Consider the following 27162-nt stretch of genomic DNA (forward strand, 5'->3'; position numbering starts at 1 on the left):
TTATTATAGATAATCATTTCCTGCAACACTTTCGCTTTCAATATGTCACAAAAATATAATATATTTTTATATTTACAATAATTTAACTTAAATATTTCATTTTAATCTTAATGAATGAATTATATTCACATTTTTCCTCTTTTAATTTCATTTCCAATCAAACATAAGAAATATGCTTTACAACACATATATACAGTAAAATGTTTACCTAAAAGTACATGGTGAAACTATAGTTGTATATGAATTAATGCAAATATTTCTTCAAACTGAGAACTTACATTATTCCCTCAAATATAATTATTCCAGATAAACTCATTTTCTCACCTTTTTTCAATCGGAATCATTGAGGAAAATTGCGAGCCAGTTTACTAAACTTTTTAAAACCTAATTCTCAGCAATATCATTCTATCTGCCCCTCTTTGGCAATGAATTGACCAAACACTCTCTTCCTATTGACATTTCCAGCTCAACTCTTTCTGTCTCCTTCATGTATACACCCTCGTGCTCTATTTTTTAAGAGAAAAAAGACATTAACAGCCACTTTTAAAAATATTATGATCAAAATGCTCCATTTATAAAATAAATATAAAAAAACGAAATACATAAACAGCCCATTTAAATTGACCTCAACGATTAGCCAGACACATCAACTGGCCCGTTTATCACTTCAACACTTCTTCTCCACTAAAGTGCGACCTCGTGAACCATTCACACTGACATGGCAAAATGTGTGCTTTATATTTAATTCTAAGCACGTGAAACCCTCAAAATTAAGGTTGTTTTCTTCTTCTTTATTCAGTTAAATTTAACTTTATTTTATGTGGACCACCATAATTTTTATGTGGGTCTCATTAGATTTTTAATTTTTCACACATTAATTTTAATTTCTTCTCAAAATATTTCATCTTCACCAAATCAGTAGCGCCTCTTCCTTCCGCCGTTAATCCACCTCCCCTTCTTCAGTCTTGAAAATAATGTAACAATTAATAACGGCCACTACACAATAACAATTTCATTGACCGCCCACAAAACTTCAATCCCATTTTCTGCAGCTTTTACTCATGGATTAGAGTTGTTGAGTCTTTGTAGGTTTTGTTCGTCGGAGAAAAATGGATGCTATATCTCAGGCTGGGGGAGGAGCACAGACTCCCACCGCCCGCACTCCTGAGCAGCGAGTCCATGTTGATCAGGTCCCAGAAATTATTCCTGTACAACCTGCAGTCCCAGATCAGCCCAAGGATAGGGCAGCGGCTTCCGAGGATGAGCAACTGAGGCTTGAGAGGTTCAAGAACTACAAGCCTCCTGTATTCAGTGGTCTAGCATCAGATGATGCTATGTGATTTCTAGATGAGTGCTACTGTATCCTCCATACCATAGGTATATCTGGATCGAGCGGGGTTTTCTTCACTACCTTTCAGCTTCGAGGAGCTGCCTATGAGTGGTGGCGTACTTATGAGCTAGACAGTCCGGATGATGCAGCTTCCCTGACTTTGACTCAGTTTTTCAGATATGTTCCTGAGAGAGTATGTTCCTCAGAGCCTCAAGGATGCATAGCGCGCAGAGTTTGAGCATTTGCGCTAGGGTACTATGACTGTCTCGGAGTATGCTGTCCGTTACACTAACTTGGCTAGAGATGTGACTATTGGTGATGATGGGATATTGAGGATGTAGAGTCGGGTATGTATACCCAATATTGATGGTTGATCGAATCCAACCTTGTACTGCTACAAAGTAGCAAGAGAGGTCGAAGCAGCTTTTACCCGAGAAGGTCGGGATCAATTTCCACAATGAGCTAGATATTGGAGTTGAGTTTCTATCTAAATGGGAGTTGTGTAATTGTTCCTAATTGCACTTCTAAACATTGTTTGTTTTGGTTTTACTTCTAATTTTATACTACTACAATGCTAAATTATGCTAAGTAAAGCTAAGATTAAACTATTGAGAGTTGATCAAATAGATAAAAGGCACTAGAATAATGACTTTCTCCTAGGTGGTTAATTGGCGGATTCTTGAGTCTAAGGTTAGATTGTCACATTTGGGGAGTATGATATAACCATTGCACGATTCTACTCACTCTATACCTCTCGGTAGTTCAAGTGATTTTGCCCCAATTGACTTTCTCAAGACCAATTGGGTATGCAAATTTGTGCAAGCAATTGAGGTTCAAGTCAGGTATTACTATCTCTAGGTTTAACCCTTTAATTGGGGCTATCAATCTCTTGAATACGCCTCAATTCCTTGTTGGACCAATTTCATGGACTTAGGCTCTTTTTCAAGAAGAGCCAAAGTTTACTAGGCATAAGCTAGTGTTTGCAACCACTAATTCAACATTAAAATCCTAAATTAGTCCAAATATCAAACACTCATAGACAATCAAGCATCAAAACACATGACATATCAATTACCCATACTAGGGTTGAGCCACAACCCTAGCTAATGGGTCTAACTACTCATAATTATAGAAGAAAACAAAGAAATAGATGAAGAAAAGCCCATAATAATTAATTACTAGATAAAACTTGAAGATTCAATGTTGAAACTAAGCTAAAATTACTCAAAATGGTAAAAGAGAGGAGTTCACGAGCGCAGCTCCGTCCCAAAATCTATCTAATGACCTAAAAATGGGAAAAGAAACTATTTATACTAGGCTAAAAATTCTGGACAAAAATACCCCTGCGGGGCTAGTGCGGACCACACAAAATCGAGTGTTGCTGCACTAAGGCTCTTGGCTTGACTAATCTCCTCTCTGAAGTTGTCCATCGCAGATCGCACAAAATGCACCGCGGCCGCGGTGGCTTCTTTTGTGGTCCGCACAACTGGACCGCGGTCCTATTTGCATTGACCGTCTTTGATAATATACTCTTGATTTCCCTGTTTGAGACTTCAACTTGGCCACTCGCTTGAGGATGATAAGGAGTAGAAACTTTGTGATTGACACCATACTTTGCAAGCAAAGTGTCAAAAGCTCTCTTACAAAAATGAGACCCCCCATCACTTATGATTGCACGAGGAGTGCCAAACCTAGTAAAAATGCTCTTCTTGAGAAACGCAACAACACTTTGGGCCTCATTGTTTGGTAAAGCCACGGCTTCAACCCACTTTGAAACATAATCAACCGCCACAAGAATGTATGTGTTCCCACACGAGCTAACAAACGGGCCCATAAAATCAATGTCCCATACATCAAAAATATCAACTTCAAGAATGGTATTGAGAGGCATCTCATCTTTCTTTGAAATTTCACCCGCTCTTTGACATTCATCACATCTCTTCAAAACTTCACTTGCATCTTTGTACAAAGTTGGCCAATAAAACCCACAACTAAGAACTTTGGAAGCCGTCCTCTCCCCGTTATGATGGCCACCATAGGGAGAGGAATGACAAGCCTCTAAGATACTCAATTGCTCCTCCTCCGGGACACACCTTCAGATCACACCATCCGTGCAGATCTTGAACAAGTATGGCTCATTCCAATGGAAATCCAAACTATCCCGTTTGAACTTCTTCCTTTGGTTAGAAGAGAGCTCACACGGAATTATACCAGTCATAAGGAAATTAGCAACGTCCGTAAACCATGACATACCATTCACCGACACAGAAAGGAGTTGCTCGTCGGGAAATGAATCATTGATCTCTAGTCCATCACGAGGCCTCCCCTCCTTCTCCAAGCGGTACAAGTGGTCCGCTACTTGGTTTTCATTACCCTTCCGGTCCACAATCTCCAAATCAAACTCTTGAAGTAACAAGACCCATCGCATCAATCTAGCTTTGGAATCCTTCTTTGTCATCAAGTACTGGAGTGCGGCATGATCGGTATGAACTATGACCTTGGCACCCATGAGATACGGCCAAAATTTCTCCATCGCGAACACAATAGCCAAAAGCTCTTTCTCAGTCATCGTGTAGTTCACTTGAGCATCATTCATTGTCTTGCTCGCATAGTACACCGGATGAAATATTTTGTTCACTCTTTGACCCAAAATTGCCCTAACTGCAACATCACTCGCGTCACACATAAGCTCAAAAGGCAAACTCCAATTGGGTGCGGTAATAATAGGAGTGGTGGTCAACTTGTGCTTGAGAAGTTCAAAGGCTTTCATACATCTCTCATCGAACACGAACTTGGCATCTTTTTCCAATAACTTGCATAAGGGATTCACTACCTTTGAAAAGTCTTTGATAAATCTCCGGTAGAACCCCGCATGACCAAGAAAACTTCTAACTCCCTTAAGGTAGGGGGAGAGAGCCTTGAAACCACATCAATTTTTGCTTTGTCCATCTCTATACCATGCTTTGAAATTTTATGCCCAAGAACTATTCCCTCCTCAACCATGAAGTGGCATTTCTCCCAATTAAGAACAAGATTGGTTTCTTTACAACTAGCCAACACTCTATCAAGATTTTTCAAACATTCATCAAACGAATCACCCACAACACTAAAGTCGTCCATGAACACCTCCAAAATATCTTCCACCATATTGGTGAAAATGGCCATCATACACCGCTGGAATGTAGCCGGTGCATTACACAAACCAAAATGCATCCTAGAGAAGGCAAAGGTGTCATATGGACAAGTGAAGGTGGTCTTCTATGATCTTTCGGAGCAATCAAGATTTGGTTGTATCCAGAATACCCATCCAAGAAATAGTAGAAGGCACGCCTAGCAAGTCGATCTAACATCTGATCAAGAAAAGGCAATGGAAAGTGATCCTTGTGGGTCACTTTATTCAACTTGCGGTAGTCCATGCATACCCTCCACCCGGTGACGGTACTGGTGGGAATCAACTCATTTTGCAAATTTGCAACCACGATCATGCCACCCTTCTCGGCACACATTGCACCGGCGAAGTCCAAGAGCTATCATAGATGGGATACACAACCTCGGAATCCAACCACTTGATCACCTCCTTTTTCACAACTTCTTACATTGCCTCGTTCAATATCCTTTGATGTTCCAAAGAGGGCTTTGCATCATCTTCCAAAATAATCTTGTGTATACAGAATGCAGGGCTTATACCTCGAGTATCAGCTAAGGTCCATCCAATTGCCTTCTTCCGCTTTTGAAGCACCGCCAATGTGGCATCAACCTGCATGTTAGTAAGACAAGAAGAAAGAATAACTGGCAAAGTTGAACTAGGGCTTAGGAACTCATACCTGAGGTGTGGAGGCAACGACTTTAACTCCAATATCGGAGGTTCCTCGATTGAAGGTTTTGTTGGTGGAGTCTTCCTATTCTCAAGATCCAAAGAGAGTCTCCTAGGCTCATAAGAGTAAAATCCCATTCCATGTAAAGCATTCACGTACTCCACTCGGCCTTCATCCTCATTTACATCAAGATTCAACAATACTGCATCAAGAGGGTCCTCCACATTGATCATTGCTCTAATATCATCAACTATCACTGCTGTGACAAGATCCACAAAAGAGCACACTTCAGAACTATTGGGCTGCTTCATTGATTTGCACACATGAAAGACCACTTTCTCATCACCCACCCGGAAGGTGAGTTCCCCTTCTTCCACATCAACTAAGGCCTTCCCAGTATCAAGGAAAGGTTTTCCCAATATGATTGGAACCTCATAATCTACCTCACAGTCCATGATCACAAAATTAGCTAGCAAGATAAATTTGTCCACCTAGACAAGGACATCATCAATAATACCCAATGGTCTCTTCATAGTTCTATCCGCCATTTGTAATCTCATGGAAGTCGGTCTCAGTTGCCCAATACACAAAGTCTTGAAAACTGAGTAGGGCATCAAGTTGATACTTGCCCCCAAATCATACAGAGCTTTTGCAAAGTCCGCACTCCCAATGGTGCAAGGAATGGTGAAAACACCGGGATCTTCTAGCTTCAGGGCCATTGAGTGCACTATTGCACTAACTTGGTGGGTCATCTTGATAGTTTCACAATCCATGGATCTTTTCTTTGTCACCAAGTCCTTCATAAACTTAGCATAACCCGACATTTATTCTAGAGCCTCCACCAAAGGCACATTAATGGATAAGCTTTTCATCATGTCAATAAAGTTTTTAAACTGATTCTCATTTTTCTGCTTCACAGGCTTTGAGGATAAGGTGGAGGTGGCCTTGGCAAAGGAGCCTTGGCTTTAGGCACAACCATTTCCGGCATGTCTATTACATGTTCCCTAGATGGGTTCACGTCATTCTAAGTCTCCAGCTCGGTATCTTGAATGTCAATACTCCTTTCCTCATTCACTTTCTCATCAATCACATTTTCAACCACCAAAGGAATCTCATCTTCTTGCAACTCAACTTCATCACTCAAAATTTCTTTTTGCTTGGAGGCATTCACATCACCGCCTCGTCCACTTCTTGTAGTTACTGCCATAACATGATTGTTCCCACCCTTCGGGTTAACTACCGTATCACTTGGTAGAGCCCCCTTAGGGCGAATATTCAAGGATTGTGATATTTGGCCTAATTGAACCTCCAAGTTTCTGATTGAAGTATTGTGGGAAGCCAACTGAGCATCAGAGTCCGTATTCTTTTTCATCATCTGTTCAAACATCATTTCAATTCTTCCCATTTCATTTTTGGAAGAACTAGGACCTTGGGATAGAAATGGGGGTGGATTGTTCGGTTGTTGATACATCGGGGGCCTTTGAAAGCCTTGCCCCCGATTTCCCTAATTGCCATTGTTCCAATCACCCTGATTGTTGTTACCACCCCAGTTGTTGTTGTTGCCATTCCAATTACCCTGATCGTTCTAATTATTATTCTGATTGCCCCAATTAGAATTTTGGTTGTTGTTCCCCAATTACTATTCCCTTATTGTTGTTGATTGCCCCAATTGCCTTGGGGTCTCTATTGTTGTTGGTTAGAAGAATTGCCCCTTTGGCCTTGATAGTTGTTCATGTATTGCACCTCTTTATTCTGCCCAACATAACCACTATATTGGAATCCACCACAATCATTGTCATATTGATCCGAACCCCCTTGGTTCTGTTGACCTCTTTGTCTTCTTTTGTTCACTAGCATGTTAACACCCTCCATAGCATTTACTTGGCGCGGATTTTGAACCTGTTGTAACTGTGCCTTTGCTAGCTAGTTCATTGTTGTTGTCAGCTCTTGTATAGCCTGCCCATGATCATGTAGCTCTTTGTGCAAGTGAGTGACCATGGGGTCACCCTGTGGCATATTGGCTCTACTTTGCCAAGCGGAGGACGTGTCAGCCATCTCGTCAAGAATGTCACAAGCCTCATCATAAGACAGCTCCATGAAATTACCCTCATCAAGTTGGTTCACTATGCACCAATTTGTTGTGTTAATGCCCCGGTAGAAAGTCTGTTGGATCATTGCCTCAGTCATATCATTGTTGGGACATTCTTTTACCATGGTCCTATATCTCTCCAAAATCTCATGTAATGCTTCGGTGGGCTCCTGCTTGAAAGCTAAGATCTCATCTCTCAATGCTGCCATATGCCCCGGTGAGAAAAACTTTGCAATAAATTTATCCGCCAACTCATCCCAAGTAGTGATGGAATGGTTGGGAAGTCGTTCAAGTCAATCTAATGCCTTCCCTCTAAGTGAGAAAGGGAATAGTCTCAACCGAAGTGCATCCTCCAACACATTAGTTTGCTTGCTCCCCCAACAGGTATCCACGAACCCCTTAAGATGTTTATAAGCATTTTGATTGGTAGAGCCGTGAAATACCCTCCCTGCTCCAACAATTTCAGCATCACATTTGTAATTTGAAAATTGCCCACCCAGATCCGGGGTGGGACAATTGCACTAGCATATCCTTGGTTGGGAAGCACTCGAGGAGCCACTCTTGGAGGCGGCGGGGGAGGATCTGGAATATTATCATTTGCCTGGCGGCCTCTCTTTTATCCTTGAGGCACAATAGGAACCTCATTATCAACATTGTCATCTACCTCCTCCCCTGGTGGAACATCTCCAAGAGGTGCGTTGTTTGCTACCATTTTGCACCTGAAGTTGTGACACACATAAATTAGTAACGCAGAAGGAAAGAAGAACAATACACAAAGCTATTTAGATAGATAGCCAAAACCGTTAGCTCCCTGACAACGGCGCCAAAAAGTGATCGGAGCCAACCCTACACCACTACAAAGTAGCGAGAGTGATCGAAACAGCTTTTACCCGAGATGGTTGGGATCGAATCCACAGTGAGCTAGAAGTGGGAATTGGATTCCTATATAAACTAGAGATGTGTAATTGCTCCTAATTACTCTTCCAAACATTATTGGTTTTGATATTACTTCTAATTTTATGCTAATAAGATGCTAAATTAAGCTAAGAATAAGATACTTGAAGGGTTGTCTAAATGGTTAAGGAAGCAATAGGGAAATGACTTTATCCTAGGTGAATACTTGACGGGTTCTCGAATCTAAGGCAAGGTTGTCATATTGGGGATTACGATATAACCAATGCACAACTTCTCACTCTATACCTCTCAGTAGTTTGAGTATTTTGCCCTAATTGACTTTCTCAAGACCAATTGGGTATGATAATTTGTGAAAGCAATTTAAGTTCAAGTTGGGTATTACTATCTCTAGGTTTAACCCTTTAATTGGGGCTATCAATCTCTTGAATATGCCTCAATTCCTTGTTGGACTAATTTTCCTAGACTCAAGCTCTCTTTCTCAAGAAGAGCCCAAGTCAAAAAGACACAAATTAGTATTTGCAACCACTAATTCAACATGGAAAACACAAATTAGTCCAAATATCAAACACCCATAGACACTCAAGCCTTAAAACTCAAGACCCATCAAATACCCACACTAGGGTTGAGCCACAACCCTAGCTAATGGGTCTAGCTACTCATAATAATGGAAGAAAACACAGAAATAGATGAAGAAAAATCCATAAGATTTAATTACAAACTAAGATAAAGAAACTTCAGTGTTAAAGTAACCACAAATTACTCAAAATGGTCAAAAACCATTGTTCACGAGTGCAGCTCAAAGTTAGATTACAAAAGATAACCTAAAAATGGGAAAGAAAGTATTTATACTAGGCCAAATTTTCTGGAAAAAAATACCCCTGCGGATGTAGTGCGGTCCGCACAAAATGGGGTGCGGCCGCGATGAGGCTATTTGGCTTCAAGTCTATGCTCCCTGAACTTGTCCACCGTGGGCCGCATAAAATGCACCGCGACCGCGGTGGCTTCTTTTGTGGTCCGCACAAAAAGGATCGCGGACCGCAGACCGCGGACCGCATTGGCTATGTCCTCAAAAACTCCAACTCTCTGAACTCCTCCTTTGCAGACCGCACAAATATCGATTGCGGCTGCGGTGAGGCCATTGCGGTCCGCACATACTACTTTGCGGCCGCATTGCTTGAGTTTCCAAAATAAGCACCTCTCTGAATCTCCTCACTGCGGATCACACTAAATGGAATGTGCCCGCAGTGGATCTGTTGCACTGTGCTTGGACTTGTTCTTGGTACTTGTGCATGTTTCACTTTTTTTTGAGCCGATTTTGACTAATTGTCACCTTTTTGACCAAACCCTGCAAACAAGTACAATATGTAAGACCATGTGACTATTTTGTACACATTTTTAATCAAAACCCAAGTAGGAAAGAGTGTAAAATGAACCATAATCCCTAGTTATAAACATTTACTTTGGGACTACGGGACGGTATCCCTCGATATCCCCCTGCGTATTTACTTTGGGACTACAGAATGGTATTTCGGGAGATCCTCCTACACATTTACGTTTGGGACTATGAGATAGTATCTCGGGAGATCCCCTGTTGCTATTTGTGTACTGTACTATCATCCTTTCTGTAATTTCCTTCCGATTAAATTTCAGTCTTTATTTTACTGTGATATTTTTGTTCCGTCTTATTTTATATATATATATATATATACACACACACACACTAGTAGGGCCCTGAACTGGCCTGACCTCGTCACTACTCGACCTAGGTTAGGCTTGACACTTACTGGGTACCGTTGTGGTATACTCATGCCTCTTCTGCACATATTTTTTGTGTGTAGATTCAGGTACCTCTTACCAGCCTTGAGTTTAGTTGCACGGTTGCTGCTGTTCAGGAGACTTCATGGTACATCTGCTTGCATCCGCAGACCTCGGAGTCCCCCTCTATCCCCTTATGTTAATTCTTCCCTTATTTCTTTAGACATTGATGTATAGAACATCTAGTAATTCTTAAAAGCTTATGACTTATGGTGTTCTGGGTCTTGGGAGAGTTGTGTATATTTCGGGAGCTGATTATTGTATATGCTGAGCGACATCAAATGTTTCATTTAAATTATCTATTACTGTTAGTTGTTAATTCTTATGTTTTTTATTTCATTTCTGCAAATGTTAGACTTACCTAGTCGTAGAGACTAGGTGCTGTCACGACAATTCACGGAGGAAGAATTTGGGTCGTGACACCCAAAAATTCAGATGAGAATATTCAGAAAGTGGGCGGACTATCTGCATAGGTGGAAAAAAGGCATGACATGTGGACTACCATCAAGGTGCCAAATGGCACTTCCAATCAAGCGAATTAAAGATGAGACCCGGATTTCCCACCCTCGGGGGTCGTGATGGCGCCTACTAATGAAAGATAGGCAAGCCAATTATTCTAATTACTTAATCTTTTTCATATATTTTAATCATTTAACAATGGTGAACAACATCATATAAACAACGGAATTAAATAAGCGAAAGAAAAGAAATGTAACAATTTCAATATTACCAACACAATTCCATAACTAAAAGCTACCCAAATCTGGTGTCACAATTTCACAAACTGTCTAGAAGTACTACAAATTAAGGTCCGAAAGATAAATACAAATTGTTTCAGAAATACATAGAAGAAACAGTATAGAAAGATAGAAGGAGAAGCCAAGGCCTGCGGACGCCTGCAGGACTACCTCGGGTCGCCTGAATGGACTGAAGACAACACCCTCACTGCGGTCCAAAAGCTGCTGCACCAGGATCTGCACACAGTGCAGAGTGTAGTATCAGCACAACCGACCCCATGTGCTAGTAAGTGCCTAGCCTAACCTCGGCGAAGTAGTGACGAGGCTAGGACCAGACTACCAAATAAACTTGTGCAGTTAAATCATATACAACAGAAAATAAAAGCAGATATTCACAGTTAAAGATGGGGAGGGGAAAACATGCTACGAGGAGTATCAGATAACAACGAAATACCAAAGAGGAATGTAAAGGAACCATAATTTAGTTGCCAACAAAAATGAGGAAACAAACACGGTATTCACTTTCATTTCTTTCTTGTTGCAGGCGTGCAACCCGACCCCATTTCATATATCTCTTTGCAGGCGTGCAACCCGCTCCCATTTCATATATCTCTTTGCAGGCGTGCAACCCGCTCCCATTTCATATATTTTCGTGGCGGCGTGCCACCCGATCCCATTTACAAATCAACATCAATCACAAAAGAATCCCGGCAAGGGAACAAAAGTATAACAACAACATCCCGGCAAGGGAAACAATATCATAAACAATAACATCCCGCCAAGGGAGACAATGTCATAACAATAACATCCCGGCAAGGGAGACAATATCATAAACAATAACATCCTGGCAAGGGAGGCAATATCATAAACAATAGCATCCTGGCAAGGGAACCAACAACGATAATCAACATATTAAGCATGAATAAATCTCAACGGAGTCACAAGAATTACAACATTAGACCCACGGGCATGCTTGACACCGACGTATAGATACTCATCACCATGCCTATACGTCGTACTCCACAATTAACACATAGCAAATAAGACACAACTCCTAATCCCTCAAGCTAAGGTTAGACCAAACGCTTACCTCGATGCCACGAACACAATTCAAGCATCAACTACCGCTTTACCTCTTGATTCCAACACCAATTCGCTCGTATCTATCCACAAGTTACTTAACTATATCAATAAATGCTAAATGATTCAATTCTAATGCATGAAAATAGGTTTTCTAAAGTTTTTCCCAAAAAGTCAAAAATCGACCCCGGGCCCACATGGTCAAAACACGAGGTTCGAACCAAAACCCGATTAACCATTCACCCACGAACCCAAATATATAATTTGTTTTGAAATCAGACCTTAAATCGAGGTCCAAATCCCCAAAATTTGAAAACCTAAGTTCTACCCAAAACACCCAATTCCCCCATGAAAACCCTTGATTTTGAGTTGAAATCATGTGAAAAGATGTTAAAGATTAATGAAAACGAGTTAGAAATGACTTACAATCGATTTAGAAGAGTACTTGTCTTTGAAAAATCGCCCAAAGGTGTTTAGGTTTTGAAAAGGTTTGAAAAATAAAAGATTTTCGGCTAAGTTATGAATTTGCAGGTCGCAGATGTCGCAATTACGACCAGGGTTCGCAATTGCAAACCCCTTCAAAACTTGTTGACTTCGCAAATGCGAAGATTTTGTAGCATTTGCGACCAAGTGCAATTCCGGTCACCTTCACATTTGCGATACAAACGTCGCATTTGCGACCAAGGCAGCCCAGGTTGACTTTCGCATTTGCGATACTTTCTCGCATTTGCGAGCCAAGCAACATATCAACAATTTCTAAGTCCAAATTTCACTCCGTGGCCTATCCAAAACTCACCCGAGCCCTCGGGGCTCCAAACCAAACATGCACGCAAGTCCAAACACATCATACTGACTTGCTCACACGATCAAATCATCAAAACAACATCAATAACTATAAATTTAGCATCAAAATCAAAGAAAATCTCAAGAACTTTCAAAGTTTCAAATTTTACAACTAAGGTTCCGAACCACATCATATGACCTCCGTTTCTTACCAAATTTTACAATCTCAACTTAAATCACATATAAGACTTGTACCGGGCTTCGGAAGCAAAATACGGGCTCGATACCATCAATTTCAAACATATTTCATTTCCAAAAACTCATATATATTCCAGAAAATAATTTTCTTTAAAAATTCATTTCTCGGACTTGGGACCTCGGAATTTGATTCCGGGCATACGCCCAAGTCCCATATTTTCCGTTCACCGAAAATATTGACCGAAGTCAACTTAAATTCATTTTAAAAGCAAAATTTACCATTTTTCACAGATTTTTATATAGTGGCTTTCCGGATACAAGCCTCGATTGTGCATGCAAATCGAGGTGAGACAAAAGGGAGGATTTAAGGCCTCAGAACACATAATTTATTTCTAAAACAAGTGATGACCTTTTGGGTCATCATATTCTCCACCTCTAAAATAATCGTTCGTCCTCGAACGGACATAAGAAGGAAGTACCTAGGTCGGAGAAAAGATGGGGATAACGGCTCCGTATATCGGACTTGGACTCCCAGGTCGATGCCTCAATAGGCTGAACTCTCCACTGAACACGAACATAAGGGAAACTCTTCGATCTCAACTGACGAACCTACCGGTCTAGAATAGCTACCGGCTCCTCCTCATAGGACAAGTCCTTGTCCAACTGAACAGTGCTGAAGTCTAACACATGGGGTAGATCGACGTGATACTTCCGAAGCATGGACACATGAAACACTGGATGCACAACTGATAAACTCGACGGCAACGCAAGTCTGTAAGCTACCTCTCCTACTCGATCGAGAATCTTAAACGGGCCAATGAACCTAGGGATAAGCTTGACCTTCTTTCCAAATATCATCACGCCCTTCATAGGAGACACCCGAAGCAACACCCGCTCGCCGACCATGAATGCCACATCAAGAACTTTACGGTCGACATAATTTTTTTGCCTGGACTGAGCTGTACGAAGCCTATCTTGAATGATCCGGACCTTGTCCAAGGCATCCTGTACTAGATCCGTACCCAACAACCGAGCCTCTTCCGGCTCAAACCATGCAATCGGTGACCGACACTGCCTACCATACAAAGCCTCATAAGAAGCCATCTGGATACTCGACTGGTAGCTGTTATTGTAGACAAACTCCGCTAAAGGCAAGAACTGATCCCACGAGCCTCCAAAGTCAATGACACAAGCTTGGAGCATATCCTCCAAAATCTGAATAGTACGCTCGGACTGCCCGTTCGTCTGAGGATGAAATGTTGTGCTCAACTCGACCCGTGTGTCCAACTCATGCTGAACTGCTCTCCAAAAATGTGAGGTAAACTGCGTACCTCGGTCCGTAATGATAGACACGGGCACACCATGAAGATGAACAATCTCCCGGATATCTCAGCTAACCTCTCGGAAGAATAAAAGACTGCCACATGAATGAAATGTGCTGACTTGGTCAGCCTATCAACAATAACCTACACTGCATCGAACTTCCTCTAAGCCCGTGGGAGTCCAACAACGAAGTCCATAGTGATATGCTCCCACTTCCACTCAGGAATCTCAATCTTCTGGAACAGACCACCAGGTCTCTAATGCTCACTTTACCTGCTGATAATTCAAACACCGAGTCACACATGCAACAATATCCTTATTCATCCTCCTCCACCAATAATGCTACGGCAAATCTTGATACATCTTAGCGGCGCCCAGATGAATAGAGTACCGGGAACTATGGTCCTCCTTTTTAATGTAACTCTCGGAGCCCATCCACATTAGGCACACAAACTCGACCCTGCAACCTCAAAACTCCATCATCTCCTAATGTAACCTATTTGGCGCCACCGTGCTACACCGTGTCCCTAAGGACAAACAAATAAGGATCATCATACTGCCGATCTCAAATACACTCCAATAAAGAAGAACGAGCGATTGTGCAAGCTAACACATGGCTGGGCTTAGAAACACCAACCCTCATGAACTGATTGGCCAAAGCCTGAACATCCAAAGCAAGCAGTCTCTCACCGACCGGAATATATGCAAGACTGCCCATACTAGCTGACTTCCTACTCAAAGCATTGACCACCACATTGGCCTTTCCTGGATGATATAAGATGGTGATATCATAGTCCTTTAATAGCTCCAACCACCTTCTCTGCCTCAAATTTAGCTCCTTCTGCTTGAACAAGTATTGCAAACTCTTGTGATCAGTGAACACCTCACATGACACGCCATACAGATAATGCCTCCAAATCTTCAATGCGTGAACAATGGCTGCTAACTCTAAATCATGAACCAGATAGTTCTTCTCATGAATCTTCAACTGATGCGAAGCATAAGCAATAACCTTGCCATCCTGCATCAACACTGTACCAAGTCCTATACGAGATGCATCACAATAAATTGTATATGGCCTTGAAGCTGTGGGCAAAACCAACACTGGCACCGTAGTCAAAGCTGTCTTGAGCTTCTGAAAGCTCGCTTCACACTCATCCGACCATTTGAACTGGGCACCCTTCTGGGTCAACCTGGTCATCGGGGCTGCAATAGATGAAAACCCCTCCACAAATCGACGATAATAGCCTGCCAAACCCAAGAAACTCCGGATCTCTGTAGGTGATGTGGGTCTAGGCCAATTCTTGACTGCCTTTATCTTCTTTGGATCTACTTTAGATCTACCTGAATACCCTCTGCTGATACAACATGACCTAAGAATGCAACCGAACACAACCAGAACTCACACTTTGAAAACTTAGCATACAACTGACTATCTCTCAAAGTCTGAAGAACCACTCTTAGATGTTGCTCATGCTCCTCCTGGCTATGGGAATAGATCAAATATCATCAATGAAGACTATCACGAATGAATCCAAGTAAGGCTTGAACACCCGTTTCATCAAATCCATAAAAAGTGCTGGGGCATTTGTCAACCCAAATGACATCACTAAGAACTCATAATGCCTGTACCGAGTGCGAAAAGCTGTCTTAGGGACATCGGATGCCCTAATCCTCAATTGACGGTAGCTAGATCTCAAGTCAATCTTCGAAAATACCTTGGCACCTTGAAGCTGATCAGACAAATCATCAATCCTCGACAATGGATACTTATTGTTGATTGTAACCTTGTTCAACTGCCGATAATCTATACACATCCTAATCGATCCGTCCTTCTTCTTAACAAACAACACCGGCGCACCCCAAGGCGAGACATTAGGTCTAATGAAGCCTTTATTAAGCAAGTCTTGCAACTACTCCTTCAATTCAGGCGGGGTCAAATGATACGACAGAATAGAAATGGGCTGAGTGCCCAGAGACAAATCAATGCAGAAGTCAATATCCCTGTCGGGTGGCATACCCGGCAGGTCTAAAGGAAATACCTCAGGAAACTCACGAACTACAGGCATAGAATCCATAAAAGGAACCTCAGCACTAGAATCACGAACATATGCCAAATAAGCCAAACAACCCTTCTCGACCATACGCCGAGCCTTCATATACGAGATAACCCTACGGGTAGAATGACCAGGAGTCCCTCTCCACTCTAAATGAGGTGAACCTGGCAAGGCTAAGGTTACAGTCTTGGCATGACAGTCCAAGATAGCGTGGTAAGGTGATAACTAGTCCATACCCAATATAATATCAAAATCAACCATGTCCAAAGCAACAAATCTACTCGAGTCTCAAGACCCCCAATCACAACTATGCATGAACGATGGACACGATCTACCACAATAGAATCACCCACCGGTGTAGACACATATACATAAGCACTCAAAGAATCACTAGGCATGACCAGATACGGAGCAAAATAAGATGACACATAGGAGTATGTAAACCCTGGATCAAATAGAACAGAAGCATCTTTACTACAAACCAAAACAGTACCTATGATAACTACGTCGGAAGCCTCAGCCTCAGGCCTGGCTGGAAGAGCATAACATCGGGGCTGGGCCCCATCACTTTGAACTACATCTTTAGGATGGCCTCCTGTTGGCTGGCCTCCACCTCTAGCGACCTGAGCTCCACCTCTGATACCTCTACTTCTACCTCTAGAACCTCTACCCCCACCTTTAGCTGGCTGAGCGGGCAGTGGAACACTCGGTGCCTGAACCATGGCACGATAACCCTGGTGTTGAGAAATACTCGGTGCTCGAGGGCAAAATCTAGCAATATGCCTCATGTCGCCACAAGTAAAACAAGCCTTCAGCTACTGGGGCTGACGACCCTGAAAACTCTGAAGCAGACGTGCGATGATAGGAGCTGTCGATGCACTATAAGACTGTTGATCAGAATACTGCATGTGAGAACCACGACCACCTGAAGCACCGTGAGAAACTTGAAGTGCTGACTGAAAAGGCCTAGGAAGATGGCCTCTACCATACAAATCCTTGCCTCTAGACGAGGCACAAGTGAATCTTCCTGAATGACGAGGCCTCTTGTCAGACCCCTGACCAACCCCATGCGATAGAATCATATCAACTCTCCTGGACACATTGGCCGCCTCCTGAAAAGAAATCTCACTCCCCGTCTCCTTAGCCATCTACAATCGAATAGGCTGAATGAGTCCCCCAATGAACCTCCTCACTCTTTCTCTCAGTGGGAAGTATAAGAAGAGTATGACAGGCCAAGCCAATAAATCTAGTCTCGTACTGAGTAACAGTCATAGAAACCTACTAAAGACGCTCAAACTGCCTCCTATAGTTCTCCTTCTGAGTGATAGGAAGAAACTTCTCCAGGAATAGCTGAGAGAACTGATCCCAAGTAAAATATGGTGACCCAACTGGTCTAGCCAAACAATAATCTCTCCACCAAGTCTTGGCAGATCCAGATAAGCAAAAAGTAGCAAAGTCGACCCCATTGGTCTCCACTATCCCCATGTTCCTTAGAACCTCATGACAACTGTCTAAATAATCCTGGGGATCCTTAGAAGATGCATCGCTGAAAGTGGTAGTAAAGAGCTTGGTAAACCTGTCCAATCTCCACAAGGCATCAACAGACATAGTTGCTCCATCACCGGTCTGAGCTACCACACCCGGCTGAACTGCTCCAACTGGCTGAGCTACTGGAGTCTGAAACTGGGGAGCCATCTGCTCCGGAGTGCGGGTAGCGGGAGTCTGTGCTCCTCCCCCGGCCTGAGAGACGACTGGAGCTACCAGAAGCAAGCCTGTCCGGGTGACTCTCTCCATAAGGCTCACTAGATGGACCGAAGCATCCTAGAGTACTAATGAGCCTCTCTAGGACCTGAGCTGGGCCCACCGGAACTGCCTGGGCCGGAACCTCATCATCAAACTCAACCTGAGGCTCCGCCGCTGGTGCTACTGCTCTAGGCTGGGCTCTGCCCCTACCTCGGCCTTTAGTACGGCCTTGGCCTCGCCCTTTGCCCCTCATGGGAGCTGCTTCTAGGGGCTCAGGATGCTGATCAGTGGATGAAGAAGCGTGTGTTCTCGCCATCTGCAAAAAAACAGAGTAGAAATTTAATTAGCATTGAGAAACCAAACTGCACGATAGGAAAGAATAGATGTGAAGTTTTTCCTAACTCTGTAGCCCTTAGGGGATAAATTCAAACGTCTCTGTACCGATCCCTCAGACTCTACTAAGCTTGTCCGTGAATTGTGAGACCTAAGTAACCTAGAGCTCTGATATCAACTTGTCACGACCCGGATTTCCCACTCTCGGGGGTCGTGATGACACATACTAATGAAAGCTAGGCAAGTCAAATTACTTAACCTTCTTCATATATTTTAATCTTTTAACAATGGTGAACAACATCATATAAACAACAGAATTAAATAAGTGGAAGAAAAGAAATGTAACGATTTCAATATTACCAACACAATTCCATAACTAAAAGCTACCCAGATCTGGTGTCACAATTTCACAGATTGTCTAAGAGTACTACAAATAAAGGTCCGAAAGATAAATACAATCTGTTTCAGAAATACATAGAAGAAATAATATAGAAAGATAGAAGGAGACGCTAAGGCCTACGGACGCCTGCAGGACTACCTCGGGTCACTTGAATGGACTGAAGATAGCACCCTTACTGCGGTCTAAAAGCTGCTGCACCGGGATCTGTACACAGTGCAGAGTGTAGTATCAGTACAACCGACCCCATGTGCTGGTAAATGCCTAGCCTAACCTCGGCAAAGTAGTGATGAGGCTAGGACCAGACTGCCAAATAAACCTATGCAGTTAAATTATATACAACGGAAAATAAAAGCAGATATTCACAGTTAAAGATGGGGAGGGGAGAACATGCTACGGGGAGTATCAGATAATAATGAAATACCAAAGAGGAATGTAAAGGAACCATAATTTAGTTGCCAACAAAAATGAGGAAACAAACACTGTATTCACTTTCATTTCTTTCTTGTTGCAGGCGTCCACCCGATCCCATTTCATATATCTCATTGCAGGCATGCAACCCGCTCCCATTTCATATATCTCATTACAGGCGTGCAACCCGCTCCTATTTCATATATCTTGTTGCAGGCGTGCAACCCGCTCCCATTTCATATATCTCGTTGAATACCCTATTATTTGAGCCTTATCTACTTATATGTTAATTGCACCCCAAATTCACAATAATTGTCTGGCTGAGAACCAAATTAGTGGATCTTGAGGGGCGCCTAACACCTTCCTCTTTGTTTAATTTGAAGCCATTACCCAATCTATGGTTACCCAAACAAACTTAGAATTGAATCTCTATTGGTGTCCTAATGCACCTTAATTATTAGGTGGCGACTCTTCAAATGCAAAAACTCAGTTCCCAAAAGGAACGAGTTGTCTTTCCAAATGTCATAAACCCGATTTTGCGAGAAAAAAAGGGGGCACGACACACAAATATTCACAAGTTTGGACCAAAGTACTTGCGCTTATTTCTCAAACAACCTAAATTACGCCAAATTGTTCCCATACAACGGTGCCAATTTTGATGACATCCAAATCCACTACTAAAAAGTAAATGGATACAGTTGCATACAATATAATTTACCCAACTATGAGCCGGGGTCGAATCCCATAGAGAACAATATGTAGGCGATTAGGAATGTAAGAGAATTATCACTTGTTATAAAATGCCAAACACTTAGAATTGGTTTTAGGAAATGTTTATACCTAAATGCGAAAACGTAAACTAACCTAGAAAGCAAGTAAAATGATCAATGGCTACAAGGATGAATGCATTGGGAATTACACTCAAGTAACGATCCAATGTATTTCACAATTTTACAAATATGAGTGAGTTTATGTTAATTAGCCACAGGTAATAATTCTATATTAGCTTCTTCCAAAGACTAATAAGACTTCCTAATTAAATTACCCTAAAACGATTAAGAGATTAAGCACACCCGAAAATGGCTACAAGTAGTACAATCCTATCCCTAGGTAGAATCTATAAAATGAGGGTTAAAGCCTCAAGTTCTTGTTAATTAATCTTTTCCAAACCCAAATAATCTTTCCTAAAATAATTTGGAGTTAATGGGTGAGTCCTAGGGTTAACTAATCCCTTTGGAAACATTAAAGAACAAGAATAATTAAAGAAACAATAACTCACTTCATAAAAGGATAAAAATCATTCAATACATAAGCACAACGAGGTATTTAATCCACACTTTAAATATGAATATTCCCATAAACAAGATTCAAGTGTTGGATAAAATACTACACACTTAGATATACATTACAAAGCAAGGAAATGAAGAAATGAGTATAAAAGAGTAAGAAATTCTTAACCACAACCTTCAAATCTTCAAAACCCAAGTGTAAGTGCATAAACCCTAGCTTCCAAACTTGTTCTCTCTAGTCTTTAGAACTGAAAATATGCCAAAGATCCTGAAAATATCTGCTAGGTCGTGTATAAAAATGGTTTGGGGATAAAAACGTGAAATGTCAAAACTACCCAGCACCTGACCAGAAAGTATACTGTGCGTTCACCACTGAAGATATGCGATCACAGAGAATGAATTCCCTGAGGTATGCGATCGCATAAGCTGCCCTGCGTTCGAACAGGTATGTTGACCAGCTGCTGTCTAGACTTTGCCTTATGCATTCGCATGTGTTCATACGCGTTCGCACTGTTTCATAGGCTTAAGATTATGCGATTGCATTAAGAATTATGCGATCACACAGTGTAAAAACTGGACAAACTTTATTTTTCCATTTTAGCTCCTTTTTGACTTGTTTTCACGTGGTTTCTTCACAATCATCCCTAAATCACTTGACACCTGAAATATACTAATAAACATCAACAAAATGCCTTAGTTTCTCTGATGTTTTATGCGTCAATACCACACAAGAGGGGGTGATTTGTGTGATACCCAATTTTTGATCTAGAAGAACCAGGTTCTTCTAGGTGTTTTAACTACTACTGTTTGCGGAATTAAAAGTACATAAAATAAAAAATACAGAGATTTTTACGTGGAAAACACCTGGATCAAAAGGTGAAAAACCACGACCTACTACTCAGTAGGATTTTCCCCAACACTTCACTAAATCACTAAGCCAAAACAGCATTTATAAAACTCTTTGTAAACCTAAGGATTACCTCTAATCCCGTTGTAGCAACCAACCTCTAACTGTTGCGACAACTTCAAGTTAGCCTATAACTTGAACTCTCAAAGTACCTAATACAATTGCTTCTATGAAAGCTGGAAAGGTACAACTTTAAACCACCTACTACAATTGAACTAGAATAAGAAAAAACACAATAGAACTAGTTCTTCTATCTCATTCAAGTAGCTTCAGGAGTGCACTTCAAATCTCATATAAACTGCTTGCAAAACCGCCTTGCTCTTTTGCTTTCAATTTAGTTTAACTTCTGTGTATGTGCAAATCCATGTAAAAGAGATTAATCACTGTCATTTAATAGGTTAGTAATCAGAGTTTGATTGGGATTCAATTTCTGATCTTCTATCGTAGTTGAGTCCTTGACGATATCAAACTCTAATACTCTCTTTATCTGGATTGTGTTCTCTTCATATAAGGAGACTTTCTCCCCTTATCCAATATGTAACCTTTTTGATAAGATCAGGAGATATTGTTGCTTGATCAGTGGGACTTATCTCCTTCATGTGCATCTCACATGTATAGGTTGATCATGACTGAGTTCATTTGTTATTCTTCAAAACTTCACCTGTTCTTGGGCCAACAAATTCCCCCTTTTTTGATGATGACAAACTCTGTACTTTTTACTGATTAAAAGATATGTAAGAACTTAGATTAACCATCAACACTAGACTTAGAAAATTTACTTCTCATCAAGGACCAGGTTAATTAGGTTATAAATATCACTTATTCAGAATAATGGGTAAAGCACAATATCTTCCCCCTTTTGACATCATTGAAAAGTTGCATACTTAATGTGAATCCCAGATTTTAAAAAGTACAAATGGCCACTGGGGCAACTGCAAGTGAAAACATGGTGCAATTATCAATAATCAACAAACATATTTAAACTATTAAGGTCAGAATCATCATAGAACAAGAGAAAACAGTTGTTGTCATTGATCATGATATGTTGCCATTAACAGTCCACAAAAAGAAAGAAAAACTTTCAAAATATGAGAAAAAGTAGAAAAATCCCTAATCCGGGTCACTGGGGTTCACTGGGGTTACTAGATAGGTTCAAAAGATAAGTACTAGGAGATCTAAGGCTTGGAGGAACTAGAGGGTTGAGTCTGGAGAAGGTTCAGCATATTCTGAAGGATTCCATCACTCTTCTCCTTTTCTTTTGCTAGCTCAGTTCTAAGGCCATCCCTCTCAGTTTCCAATTCAGCCACACGAGCCTTGAGCCTAGCATCCTTAGTTCCACATTCCTGAACCAAAGTCCTAACCTTGCTGTTTATGGGTGTCTTCAGAGATGAACCAGGTTCAACTGGAATGGCATTGACTGGATAGTCACAAGCCAGAAGAGTCTTAATGCCAAAATGTTCCTTTCTTTATGCCATTTCCCATTTCTTCAAAGGCACGTTCAGCCTGTCCAGAACAGTGGTCAGTATGAAGCCATATGGAGTAGCATGAGCCTTGGAGCCATTGATGACCCTGTCTAGCAATTTTACAATGAGAGCAGGCCAGTTGATCTGCTTTCCTCTCTCAAGGCACTCCATAAGATCTAGGTCAATGTAATTTACAGTATGTCTTCTCTCTTGTCTGGGTAGTAGGCACTTGTTGACAAATTCAAACACAACCTTGTGCTCAGCCCTCATCTCACTTTTCTGCACAGCCCTGGCTTCATTCACATCCTCTGAATCACAGAACCCCTTGGTGATCTCAAGAGCAGTAGGTAGGGAGTCCAGGCATGGCCATCTTTGCCTAGTGTACTCATCAAACCTTTCAGAGGGTATATCTAGAATTTCTCCTAGTTTCGCAACATCAAATTGCACTAGGACTCCCTTTACCAAGCTACTGACAACCCCATCCTTAACATCAGCATTAGCCATGAACTCAATTAGTCCATTTCTGGCTAGTCTCCCATCCATCTGAAGGACCATGTCCTTCCAACCTTGAGTAGTTAAAGAGTCAACCAACCTCATCATCCATGGTTCCACCAGGTCCTTCAACAATCTACCTTTCAAAATTTTTCTCCTGCCAAAGATGGCAAACTTGTCCTGTTCCTTCTCAGATTCCTCTTCTTTTTATTTTCCACTCCACTCTTCATCATCTGAAACTTTTGCTTGTTTAGTTTTTACTACAGATCTTGTCCTCTTGGCTAGTGAGGGTACATCAGACACAGGTACAGAAGAAGACTTCTTGGAAGAGGTCTTGGATTTTTTATGTTTAGGTGTAGAAGCCTCCACTATTGTACCCCTTTCTTGATGGATCAGTTCCATCTCCTCTTCCTCTACACCCTCAGAGGATTCGTTAACCTTTCCCTTTCCCTTCTCCATTTTCCTTTTCTTGCTTTCTTCTAGAGCCTTTTGTAAGTCAGCTTCACTTTGTTTTACCCTGCTTCTTGTGGCTCTTCCCTTAGGCATTGAAGAGGCAGTAGGTTTTGGGGATGAAGTTTTTCTTTTCTTGGATGGATTGGCAACATTTGGGGCTTTTGGTGTGGTAGCTTTGCATTTCTTTGGGTCATAACTTGTCCCAATCTTTCTCAGTAGATCAGCTAGGTTCTCTTTAGTAGATGAAACGGTTTCATCTCTCCTTTTGCTCAGATGAACCAACCCCTCAGCAGCCTCTCCAGACCCACTTCCCCTGACTTCATGTCACTCTCTTCTAACATCTCTTGTGCAACCCCACATATAGCAAGAACTGCTCCCTTCCCATTTCCCTTCTCTTCACCACATGCACCTTCTCTCTCTTTTTCTTTTTCAGACTTCTTTTTACCTCCACTCCTACTCGTCTCAACCAACTTAACATCCCTAATGGGTCCAACTAGAACAAACCTAGTTTCAAAGTTTTCAACAACAGATGAACTTACCTCAGTAGGGAATTCTTGAGTCTTCTCAGAGTCAGAAAACCCATGTCCTTCCCCCCTCAGTCGCAAATTGAAAGGATTCAGACCCAGAACTGGAATCAGAATTTGGAGCTGGGCTATTTTTCACTTGGCTAGCTTTCAACCTTTCATTTAAAACCTTTCTTAGAGCCCCAGATGCTACTGTTTTTTGAGCCAACATTTTCTGCCTTCGAAACCTAGGTTTTGGGGATTCACTAGGAGGAGTAGATGAGGATGAATTTGTGGGTGATGGTGGTGGAGGAGAACCAGGATGATCTTGTGGGTTAAACATTTTTGTTCGTGTCTTGAGTTAATTGGGGAATTTGAGAGAAGAGAGCAATTAGAGTTGAAGAACAGAATTTTTGACGGTTTTAGAATAATGAAGAAGATTAGAGATGTGGTGTGTATTTAAAGATAATTAGACATTAATTCAGTAACGACAACTTTTCAGGGGTCAAATAGAATTCTAATCAAACTGTAATTCCAGACTTTTAATGATTATTTGGCTTCCCTAGATATTAGGCAAAAATTACAGTTTTAGAGTTCTAAATGGACGAAACTGGTTCAATGCTTCAACGGATAGTATTTTCTACGAATTTGGCAAGTATAGGACTTCTGCTCATGATTGAATTATTAATCTTTCTAATTGTGCAAAGTATTGAAGCCATGCCTGAGCTTTCATGTGAACTCATATTGATGAACCAGGTTCTTCATTTAGACTTCTCTTGAACATGCCTCAAATGCCATAATAGAAAAAACTCTGTAAGAGATCAGTGAGTCATATATACACATTTCACAGGAGTATACTAATTAAAGTATGAGACTGAGTAAGAATTAATCTAGATATTTACACAAAGTTAGAATTCCTAGCCAAAAAAGAATTTTTTTTCTAAGCTGGACCTATTACGCGATCTTAATCATCCCTAATTCCAACCTGTTCCTCTCAAAGTTTTCCCTACTCAGTGCTTTAGTGAAGATGTTAGCAATTTGCTTATCAGTAGCACAGAATTCTATGGAGATCAGACCTTTCTCATAATTGTCTCTTAAGAAATGGTGCATAATATCTATGTGTTTATTCCTTTTATGATGAACAGGGTTCTTTGTCATACTTATAGCACTTGTGTTATCACAGAATATAGGAATGCAACCTACTTCTATACCAAAATCTACCAGCTGCTGTTTGATCCATAGCAATTAAGCACAACAAGAAGCAGTAACAACATATTCAGCTTCAGCAGTTGACAAGGCCATAGAATTTTGCTTTTTAGTAGCCCAAGACACAAGACATGAACCAAGGAAGTGTGCCATACCTGAGGTGCTCTTCCTATCCACTAGAAAACCTGCATAATCAGCATCAACATATCCTACTAAATTGAAATTGCTACCTTTGGGATACCAAAGACACAGATCAGTGGTGCCTTTCAAGTATCTTAGTATCCTTTTGATAGCAGTCAGGTGAGACTCTTTAGGATTTGCCTGAAAGAGAGCACAAAGCCCTACACTGAAAACAATGTCAGTTCTGCTAGCAGTAAGATACAAGAGTGAACCAATCATACCCCTATACAACTTTTGATCAACTGATGAACCAGGTTCATCAATATCTAATTTAGTGGCAGTTGCAATGGGTGTGTCTATTTCTTTAGATTCTTCCATTTTAAACTTTTTGATTAGCTCCTTTGCATACTTTTGCTGATGGATCATGGTTCCATTTGGACTTTGTTTGCTCTGTAAGCCTAAGAAGAAGTTAAGCTCACCCATCATGCTCATTTCAAACTCACTCCCCATTAATTTTGCAAAGTCCTTACTTAGCTTATCAGTAGTGGCCCCAAAGATTATGTCATCAACATATATTTGTACAACAAGGATATCCTTACCTTTTTCCCTTAAGAATAAGGTACTATCAATTTTACCTCTTTTGTAACCATGCTCCAGCAGGAATTCGGACAATCGTTCATACCATGCTCTTGGGGCCTGCTTGAGTCCATAGAGAGCCTTGTCTAACTTGTACACATGCTCAGGACATTCCTTGCTCTCAAACCTTGGAGGTTGTTTCACAAACACTTCTTCTTTCAGGTAGCCATTCAGGAAGGCACTTTTGACATCCATTTGATGAAGAGTGAATTCCATGTGTGATGCAAAGGCTATGAGGAGTCTGATTGCCTCTAGTCTTGCAACTGGAGCAAAGGTCTCATCATAGTCTATGCCCTCCTCTTGGCTGTAACCTTGGACCACCAGTCTTGCCTTATTTCTTGTAACTGTTCCATCTTCATCGAGTTTGTTTATGAAGACCCACTTTGTACCAATGACTGATCTGTCCTTGGGTCTTGGAACTAGATGCCAAACTTTACTTCTCTCAAACTAATTAATTTCATCTTGCATTTCAATCACCCAATCTGCATCCTACAAAGCCTCAATAATATTTTTAGGCTCAATAAGAGATAAAAAGGCATCAAAAGCACACTGATTCTTTAATTGTGATCTAGTTTTGACTCCAGATATTGGATCAGTGATAATGTTCTCAATAGGATGAGAACTTTGATACTTGTGAGGTGTCTCAACCAACTGGTTTCTGCTAGATGTTTCTCCCATGTTCTGTTGCTGAGGAACAGGGTCATGAACAAGTTCTTTTAGGGGATTTATTTCAATTCATCCTTGATTAGTTCCCCCTGTCAGGTTGCCCTGGATGGAAGAACCTGTTCCATCACCTGTTCCTTGTTTTGGTGCCTCTTTGACTTGTGCTGAGGCTTCAGTCAGATCCTTTACCAATCCAATGGCTTCATCTTCGTGTTCATGTCTCTCAGAAAGAATGTTAGTTTTATCAAATACTACATGTACACTTTCTTCTGCGCACAAAGTTCTTTTATTGAACACTTTATATGCTTTGCTATGTGAAGAATATCCCAAGAATACTCCCTCATCACTTCTGGGATCAAACTTACCTAGGGAGTCTTTTCCATTATTGTGCACAAAGCACTTGC

General features: G+C 41.3%; 2 protein-coding genes across 2 annotated transcripts; both read right to left on the reverse strand.

The window, feature by feature from the left end:
• Positions 1-23384: 23384 nt before the first annotated feature.
• LOC138878378 (uncharacterized) lies at positions 23385-24476 on the reverse strand. Its single transcript, XM_070158047.1, has 3 exons — positions 24253-24476; positions 23939-24134; positions 23385-23837 (listed from the first exon to the last, which is right to left on the reverse strand). Exons 1-3 carry the CDS (start codon positions 24474-24476, stop codon positions 23385-23387), a joined length of 873 nt encoding a protein of 290 aa, XP_070014148.1.
• A 902-nt stretch (positions 24477-25378) lies between these two features.
• LOC138878379 (secreted RxLR effector protein 161-like) lies at positions 25379-25738 on the reverse strand. Its single transcript, XM_070158048.1, has one exon. The coding sequence runs from the start codon at positions 25736-25738 to the stop codon at positions 25379-25381; it is 360 nt and encodes a 119-aa protein (XP_070014149.1).
• Positions 25739-27162: the final 1424 nt, after the last annotated feature.

Source organism: Nicotiana sylvestris, chromosome 9, assembly GCF_000393655.2.
Source record: "Nicotiana sylvestris chromosome 9, ASM39365v2, whole genome shotgun sequence".
NCBI lineage: Eukaryota > Viridiplantae > Streptophyta > Magnoliopsida > Solanales > Solanaceae > Nicotiana > Nicotiana sylvestris.